This window comes from Amblyomma maculatum, chromosome 2, assembly GCF_055883805.1.
Source record: "Amblyomma maculatum isolate TAMU_Amacu chromosome 2, ASM5588380v1, whole genome shotgun sequence".
Taxonomy (NCBI): Eukaryota; Metazoa; Arthropoda; class Arachnida; order Ixodida; family Ixodidae; genus Amblyomma; species Amblyomma maculatum.
Genome location: NC_139345.1, coordinates 156,073,465 through 156,083,247, shown reverse-complemented (window position 1 = coordinate 156,083,247; position 9,783 = coordinate 156,073,465). Strand labels below are relative to the sequence as shown.

General features: G+C 47.6%; 1 protein-coding gene across 1 annotated transcript; it reads right to left on the bottom strand.

Annotated features, from left to right (window-relative positions):
- Positions 1-74: 74 nt before the first annotated feature.
- LOC146200230 (galactosylceramide sulfotransferase-like) lies at positions 75-5,912 on the bottom strand. Its single transcript, XM_084592303.1, has 3 exons — positions 5,769-5,912; positions 1,797-2,117; positions 75-572 (listed from the first exon to the last, which is right to left on the bottom strand). The coding sequence occupies exons 1-3, from the start codon at positions 5,790-5,792 to the stop codon at positions 75-77; spliced, it is 843 nt and encodes a 280-aa protein (XP_084448429.1). The 5' UTR covers positions 5,793-5,912.
- Positions 5,913-9,783: the final 3,871 nt, after the last annotated feature.

Sequence of the window (9,783 nt, the reverse complement as noted above, 5' to 3'; positions counted from 1 at the left end):
AGACGGGAGACAATGCGAGTTCGGAAGCGATGGCAATTCACCAGCGTGACGCTGACGTGCACTTCTGGTTTCCTTCACTGGTAGAAGAATCCAGTTCGCTGCCTAGCGACGCGCGTTTGAAGGCACCGCAACTCCTTGGTGAACTCCAGCTCGGTCAGCGAGAGGCGGTGGCAGGTCTCGTCGTTGTCCATGCCCGCGCGGAGCTTGTACGACACCACTCGTTGCCCTCTGGTCGTGTCGACGCAGTGCGCCAACCAGCCCTTCGTCAGCGCCTCGATGCGCGCCGCCTCGGCGGCGACGCGTTTTCTGCCCACTGCCGCAACCTGCTGGTCGAACTTGCGGGCGAAGTGGTCGTACAGGCGCGCGTCCACAGCGTTCAGCTTCTCCAGTCGTGCGGTGACAGGCGGCGTCAGGGTGGTGCGGTTATGCAGCGCGTTCTTGGCAAAGGCCACCACGCTGCGATATCCGGGCAGGCACAGCACTCGGCGCAGCAGTGCCAGGGATTCGCTAAACCGCTCGGCTATCATCACCAGATGGAACGTCGAATCGATCATGGAGATCAGCTCCGTCACCTGTGCGGCGCGAGGAACTTGTTTTAAGTGTTGATGATGACGACGATGCACGATGATGATTCTTTCAATGGCGCACGTACTTCTCAATTACAGAAGGCTCGTAGCATAAAGCGTTTTTCATCTACACAATGTGGTGTACAGGACCCAATGTCGAGACAATACACTCCATAGAAACCAAGCCCGAAGGCGGCGGAAAGTATGTGCTCATGGGAACCGGGCGGCCTTAAAAGTCAGCAAGTATATACATAATAATTATTCCTTCGAGTTTTCTTGGTTTTAGTAACTCTTGGCTTCCTTCATATGTACTTCAACGGATTCATTTTCACACGCTCCACATTTTGCGAATTCGGCTGAAGTCACAGTTTCAGATTTTGTGAGCATCGAATTTTGCGAGGCACACTTGAGCACATCTTTGCTACCGCCCTGTTTTCCTAGTGCGGCAATTTATTAAGGCTGCATAGATAGCTATGCTATTCCAGTTAGAAGGCGTCGCAATGCATGCATCGCTGCTTTGTAGTAAGCCAGCACTGGACGAAAAAAAAAAAATAAAGCGCGCTATAACCGAGGTTTCTCCAGTGATGACATTCATGAATGTCATTCCAACCCCCCCCCCCCCCCCCCTCCTCATTCCGGCATCCGCAGCATTGCCCAAGTCACAAGCAATCCCTCTTTGCGAAGCCACTTCGTTGAAGCGGCGGACGAAAACTTTACCCGCTAAACCAGGCAAAACTGATCATTTTATGCTAGTCTCAGCGTTCTGGATATTTTAGGCAGAGTTGAACAGCTACAAGTAAATATCAAAGGAACAGAGAACGGATAGAAAGTGGAGCGAAAGATTGCAAGGAATATCCTTACAGAATGAGCGCAGAGGAGCTGCTGCGGCACATTACACTTAAAAGTGAGTAACACGAAATATGTACTGATCGCAGTATTTCCGTCGAATTTAAGTCAACAATTTATCGAAATACAGGGCAGCCCGTAATTTCTGCGATATCTGTGCTCGAACAGCACCCCGCTCGTACTTTTGGACTTTGTAAATAAATCTTGTGACCAAATTTAACTCGTACTCAGTATTCAGCAGGCTATTGCATACGCCTGAAGGATAATAAACTTTTCTGGCTGAAACCGAATTAGCAAAAAGGAGCCCGGCGTACGTTACGCTTGTATTTTAGTTTAAACGAAAAACTCCTGTTCGTGTATACTGTTCGCTTTCCAAGTACGCACCTTGCTGCTGTTCTCGAAGTCTTGGGGATCGAGGCCCAAGTCAAAAGCGATCTGGTTGAAGCCGAGGCTGCCAGAATAGCGCTTCCCCTGCAGCGTGCGCACCATCTCCTCGTTGAAGACAAACTGCTCTAGCGACTCGACTCCGAAGAAGCGTTGCAGCACATAGTAGTCGTACAGCGAGCGGAACAGGTCCACCGGCTGGCGCATGATGGTCACGAATCGCGTCTCGTTCGGCATCACAGACAGCAGCGCCTCGCGGTGGAAGCGCATGTGCATGGCCACTAGGTTCGGACGCATACCGGCAGCCGACAGATTCAGCACCTGCCGAAACGGGTGTTATACCATTTTGAGCTTGTGCCGGAAGAAGCAACTTTATCAGAGCGAGAGATCTACTACGCCAGGTTTCGCCAAGGTCATCGAGTGGGAAAATTTGACCTCGAAGCCAAGAACCTTTAGTTTGGTTTACATTTAAGTAGGCACCTTAGAGGAGTATACATACCTAATTTATGGGTCCGTGTTTTATCCTTTGTAACGATGCCTAGCATATTTCCTCTAATAGGTATTCTAGCCAGTGGATCATTTCACAAGTCCAAGGACTAACAGGCCAACCACCGCATGGACACTGTCCCCCAACCACAAATGGTCAATGGAATAAAGCAGGGTAAAAGCGTTTACAGCCTAGAGCATCTGGCGTAGGCATCGTCACTAGTGTTGTTGTTCAAGTCTGTTATGCACCATGGCCCTGTGCTGTGAAGTAATCTCGAGCATGCAGCCGTCGGAGCACGCTTCCCGCTTACAGATCGTGACACATCTCGACGCTTCTGAGCGGCCGATCTATACGTGCGCTGGTACTGAACTTGATCACGTTGATGAATGAAGGTTACAACAGGCGAACAAATGTGACAGAGGCTGAACAAAGGCTAAAACTAAAAGTAGAGCGACAGCTCTGGCTTGTGTTTGTCGCCTTCTTCCCTAAATTGTTCATTGCGATCGAAACGTCGCAATTCCTCTTCAGATCCGTTGATCTGTCCTGACTCGCTCCTCATATCAGTTTACAACTGAAGCGAAGCAATGGGGACATTGCTTTATATGCACCTATTAATGCGCGTCATCAACGCCGCCAAATGGTAGCCATAGCAACAAGGTAATTACTGACTGCAATCATACAATGAAAGCGAAGAGTCAAGACCAAAGGTTCACTGATTTTCTTTTCGTTTTTTCTTTTAAATTTTGTAATACACATATGCTTAGCATCGCCAAACATTGGCTCTCCATTCAGATCATTTTGACGCCTTTTTTATCCTACTTTTTCCAATGTTTTATTTTTCAATTGCCTCAATTATTTAATAATTCCCCTTTAAATTTCCTAATTAGCATCATCAAGCATATTCACAATGGTGGACATGAACACCATGGTGAATCTTGGTGCCCATGCCATTACGCTGTCACGCGTAGTTTGACAAAGTGATTACCGTGCTATGCTTTGTTGTCAAGGGCAGTCAGGGACAAGGAACGGACCGACACGGAGATCGACTTTTTACTCGTAGAGCTATCGCTCTTATGAGTGCGTGAGGTGTAGGGCGCGAGGCCAGTGCTTGAGCCACGGTGAGACGACGCCCTAGATGGCGAATTAAACGAGTGCTGACGTCTACTTTGAAATCACACACTAACGAGTGGCGTGATCTGCTGAATCGTTTTTTTTTTCTCCTGAACGATCGACACCTTAAAAGGTATCTTGGGGGACATGCCAACTAAATCACGAGTCAGGTGTGGGTAGTCACAAGGCGTCGCTTTAGAGTCACCGGCGAGAGAGCAGTTATACTTAGGCGAGGCATGAATCTGAGCCTTACTAAACCGGCCAGCACGTCCTTCTTAATAAACGATCTATTATCAGTCAATCGGCTAGGATAACGCAAAGCGAAGCGGGGGTTTCGACTGAGGGCGGAGCCGTATATAATTTTAAGTATTTTTGCGCATAAGCGGAAGAGCTAACAACGGTGCACAACAGTCGCCAGTTTCGCCTGTATCAAGCATGCATGTCGTAGTGCCCCTACACCGGCATGCGCAAATAAAGCTGTCGAGCTCTTGGTGTGAAATGATCGAATACCCAATTCTGCTTCTTGATTATCCTGCGGATACAATAGGAGACACGAATTGGGAGGGTAAAGAACATCGCAAATATATAAAGCAATCGGATATACATACATGAAAGGAAGTAAGGAGCGGCGAAAGAAAAATATATCTGCTGCTTCGGCCGCGGACCTTCATTCGCCAGAAAAAAAACAGTTTTACAGGCAGTCTCTAACATCAAGTTATCAGCCTCTGTACGGATGACCATCTAAGAAAGACACAAATATAAGATTAGCTCTGAATAGTGCAGTCACAGATGAGCAAAATTCATGCATTATAATAATAAGAAACAGGGAAAAACGATGGACAGACGGCGAGTCAGCATAGTGGATGACGGGCTCCGCATTGTTAACCACAATATAGGCTCACCGCTTGTCTGCATTTTCGTATTTTGTAATAATGCAAAAACTGCAGATATTGTTCGTAACCTATAAGCTAAGAAATATAAAATAATTGCAGGAACTACAATTGTATACAGCGCCTGCAATTATTACAAATTTCTTAGTCAACTACATCGGAGGAGCACCTCTACTACAAATGGGGCGTCAAAGTTTCTGTACAGGTTATAACGTCTGGTGCCCTTCTCCTTGCTCAATAGCCGTTCTATTGATGCATCTTAAATATGTGTCTGTGAACAGCCCTCTTCCTGAGCCGAATCGAAGGTAACAATGTGCCTCTGCTAACGAATTGGATACGATTAGTGTAGCTTTCCGGTTGATCTGAATACAAATCGCATAGTGAGAGCACCGAATCGAATATTTTTAATAATATTGGGAATAATAGTACAAAATGCTAAAGCGCCAGCGGCTGCACTGCTGTGCGGCACCAACTTGTTACGTTACAGCTATGGTTGTTAAAAGACGAAATTCTAATCTCCGTTAAGGGTCTGCAATACGAACTCGGTGTAGTAACTCTATGAGAGGAAAGCTATAGGTATAGAAAAAGTACATTTTTTTTGACAACGAATAAGGTAAATTAATAAGATATAAATAGAATAAATGAACGCGTTCATACAAAGTGGTCGCGCAGCGGCACAGATTCCTTCAATTTGCACATACTGATCATTGTAGGATGGCATGCACCGGAGGTGTGGGCCCTGCTTTTCGACGCTATACTGCCGGCTCGATCGTTATTCAACCGCGTCCATATTGTTCGAAACGTATTCGAGAAGTTTCAATCGTAATCAATATGTTTTAATTAGTTTCTGGTATGCACTATTCGATTCGTTCGAATAATCGAACCCATGTATATTCTATAGCTACTCAAAATTTTATAACATTCGCGCACTCGTAATCTTAGAGCTATGCCTGGTGCATTATTAAAATATTTGCCAGTAGTGAGTATTCCTAAAGCATTTTAAAACCTCGTGTCGCTGTTCGTATTAGGCGTCAAAAGCAGTGTAGATTTCCTAGTGCAAGTTGCCCTGTCGAAACCCGGCGAAGATCGCGCGACCATCGTCACTGGCTCGCGTGTGCAGCTTCTTCCAGCCAAATTACTTTAACGCGCTGCTCCTTATTTCGAGATGCCTGATCCAGTAAACGAGAGATACAATCTTAGATGACAAAAATAAGGGCGATGCATTCTAAATAGAAGCAATTTCAATACTTGTTTACAACTTCCACTCTAAAATTAGTCTAATTGCAAATCACTGCATTACTAAGTTATTAAACCAGAAAAGTAATCAATTGCATCAAACATAACCAAGAAAGCATTCATTTACTATAATTTAGCAACTGTAATTGAACCACTGTGATGTGCACGAAGCATTCTGAATGCTGCATCGAGGTTCGTAGAGTACTCGTGTATGGTGCGAACTATAAGGGCACGAATAAGGCACATTACCATTTTGGGGTCAAATGGCGTCATCGTGCTATGCTGGAAGGCCTTCGGCGATTGTGGCAGCGCCAGCACCAGGCCCTCTTCGGCCGCGTAACGCAGCAAAATGTTGAACACCGTCGAGCTGCCGGCTTTGTGTGTCTTGAGGAAGACCACGTGGCGCACTGGCTCACAGGATTCGCGGCCGGGCTCAGGAAAATCGGCTCCCTGCTCGTGGCCGGGAAAGGGTTGCACGTGCCGCCTTCGACTGAAAGTGAATAAAATTTTAACCGCGTACACGAAAGCGCAAACAAACAAACAAAGAAGACAGATAAATTGCTGATGTTTGACACGTCCTACTTAGCTACAGCGAAAGCTCCGTTGCCCTGGATTACATTTGTAAAGGTTCAGATATCCTTGCACCAAATCATGAGTGTATTTCATCGGCGACAGCCACATTTGCTGCTGCCGCTTCGATCTTGGCTCGCTTCCGTACTTGGCAAGCTTCTCAGCAATGCGATAGCAGAGAGATTTAGCTTACCGTGATCCGTGATCCGCCACCGTGGCTCTCTACCGCGCGTGGGGGTAAATGATTGGTCCCGACGCGGCAGGTCTATGTGCCGACATCAAGTATGTGGCGCCATGTATTGGCGTCAAGGGTATCTTGGCATGCGCAGTGGAACGCGCATGCGGATCACGGTAGCGGATCGCGGCAAGCTAAATCTCTCTACCGTCGAAGCGGTGACAGAAGTCGTCGCCCACGCAGCAGCTTCAGCCAATGATCCCTCCCTCTTAAGAGAGACAGGTTCTCTCTCCTTTTAAGCGAGCGGAGAGTCATATGGTTCGTCACATGGCCACAGCTGGCGAAGCAGGGTTGGGTGCTCGGCGCAGCGGTAGCTGCTCTGGCGCATCACATGGTATGCCGTACGATAAATCCTTGGCCAACATTTCTCCCTTGGTGCTCCTCCAACTTGAATGTCAATCACCTCCGCCGATGACCTTGGGGAAAATGGCGTAGTGGAGGTGTTCGCTCAAAAATGCGTGGCCCCAATGCAACTTCCAATTCTGCAACTTTTAGATGAACGAAAAATCTGAATGCTTTTTATCTTCTTGTTTTGCGCATTTAAGAAACAAAAAAAAATTAGGCGCTGATTTCAGGTATTTAAGTTAGTAATTGCCTGGATATACAACACCGGCGCCAGGAATCTTCGCTCCAGTCCTGTATGTGCGTTGGTATAAAGAACATCAGCTTTTGGCGGCTTATAGCCATACTTTGACTTACGCATAACTATTTATTAATGCGTGAAGAGCATGCGAAGTTTTTCTCGAGAACGAATGTCACTTGGAGCCATTTTAGCTTTTTATACGCAACCTTGCCTGGCTATGACCAACACAAGACGGCGGTCTTCTATAGTTGTATGAACGCTCAAGCAGAAAAAAATTCCCACCTGATCAAGCGAGTCTTCATTGCTGCCCAACAGGTGACAATTACGGTAAGCGTAAAAAAAGCTAGCTGGATTCTCAGTAGTAGCTTCATGGTAAATGGAGATGGCGTCCAAAGACCACTCAGCGTTCCAATACCTGTTCAGAAAAGAGGGAAAAAGCGCTGTGTAAGGATCTGTAATTTTTTTTTTGTCTTAAAAGTAAGAGTAATGGACCAATAAATGAAAATCCAAGTGTGAGGGACAAGCAGGAAAATATTCAAAAATATTCCAGAATATTAAAAAGAATCGTGTAATCAGAATGTGCTCGCATAGGAAACAATGACGTCATAGTACGTCGTTTGAATTAACGCGACAGAGCCGGGGGTTCGCACAAGAGGCATGTCACCAAAGAGACGTGTGCAACATTACGTGCACCCATGGCTGCAAAAGCCTCGGGGGCTGAGGGTCTTCCACGGCTGCCTTCAGGATATATATATATATATATATATATATATATATATATATATATATATATATATATATATATATATATATATATATTGTCGTGACGCTGGGGCTATGTCGACCCGGCCTTCACTTGGTAGCGTGCAGAGGCTCCGGGTTGAAGAAGGATTGAATATTCGAAGTTGGAGAAATATGTACAAGCAGGTTTAATGGCACTTTGAGAAAACTTATTTACAAGATTATTTACAAGAAAAAGAAGGGTACATCAGCAAAATGACAAGCGTTAAGAGTTCATAGCGAGAAGCGACTGGATGAGCCGTTTACCCAGGGCTCAGAGCGCCATTTCGTGCTCTGCAGCGTCCTTAAAACCCCCTATGTCCAGCCCCTCTCTGAAGATGCTGACCAACCAAATCCAGGGCACGCCCCTCAGATATCGGCATCCAATCGAACACATCACTGCACTGATGGTCTGAAGCACTGACTGGCCCGGCATTGTTTCGTTGGGCCTGGTCACTTGTTGGCGGGAAAAGCTTGGGAACCGCGAGGAGGTACATTTCTATTCTTCAGCCAAGAATCGATAGGCTGGTTCCGGCAAGTGGATTTACTTCTCAGAAACCCAAGTGCACGTGCGCGCCACATAATGCTCCCAGCATTTTCCCTTTTTGACAATTGCAAATCTTTCCTGCATTCCCAGGAAATCCTCTAATGGCCGTATGCGTCATGCTCCTTTCTTGTCCTGCACGTCAGCGGACGTGTCACTCTGTCGTCTCCTTTGTACAGTAGGCATTCCTCACTGGACGATAGGGCTTCTCGATGGGAAGGTGAACAATTGAACCAAAGCACTTCCTGCTATTTCCCCCAGGGGGACATTTCTTTGTGTTTTTCTAGATGTTCTCTTGACAGGGTCAATTTGGCATTTGCAGGGTGTCCACAAAGCAAAACAGGCTTACACAAAAGGATTCCTGGAAACAGGCTCGCTTAGCGCCCTTGTACCAACAGCACATATCCACAGCACTTATCCTATGCCCACAGGCGAACAATAGAGCGCGCAAGTGGTGGTGGTGGTGGTGACTATGGTTTATTTTTGGGGAGGGGGTACTGGTCACGTCTTATGTTAGCCATCTTTGTGGCATCACTCTTGGTGACCAGGGGGAAGGGGGAATTGGGATTAGGGGAAGGTTGGGGAGGGGAAGGTTGCTGACGCCGCATATGTCGCCGCCATTTCCGCACGAAGCACTATAGGCCCATGCAGGCCTACAGAACAGAGCTGAGGCCAGACTCCTCCAGATAAATCAGGAGGAGCCGGTGAGCAGAAAGTTGGTTCCGAGCTGGGAAGAGCAATTGCCCTTCCGTATCAGCAGGGAGACCAAGATTCCGATAGCCATTCAGAAGTTTCTGGCGATGGCCAGCGGAGGCTGGACACACGAGGAGCAAGTGTCCCAGTGTGCCAGTATTGCGCAAGAGGAACAGGCTGCGCTGGGAGCTCGGCCACAGGCATACATGCGGGACGGAGTCCACGTGCAGCCTATTCGAAGTCGTAGGAGGAGGGATTTGTCCTTCCGTGAAAGTTTGTCAGAGAGCCGTTGGAGATGTTCACCAGCGGCAATACGACGGTCAGGATGGAAAGACCTTATCGACCTTCTCAAGATGGGTCTTGAAAAGTCAAAAGGTGTGACAGCCTCAGTGACTGGGACGCCGTTGTCGTGCGCCGCTTTGGCCAAGGCATCCGCCTCTTCATTGCCCTGGACTCCAGTATGTCCTGGAACCCAATGTAGGGCCAGTTGATACCCCGAGTCCTGAAGGGCTAGGAGACGGGCTCGGAGAATGTTCACGGAGAGGTTGGTGCCGTGGTAGATAGTCAGGAGCTGCAGAGCAGATCTGGAGTCGCACAGAACATTCACTGGTCCAGGAGGGACACTGGAAGCGATGAACTGTGCGGCTAGGTGTAGACCGGCCAGCTCAGCAGCTGTTGAACTGGCAGGGAATGACAGGCGGCAGGACCTAGACTGGTCTAGCTGCGGTGCTGTCATAGCAGCAGCTGCTTGGAAGGTAGCGGGTCGAACCGAGCCATCCGTAAAGAGGAGTGTAGATCATCTACACTCCTCAAGGAGGGCTGCAGTTGTCTGCTGGAAGGCAGCTGCAGGGGTGTGACG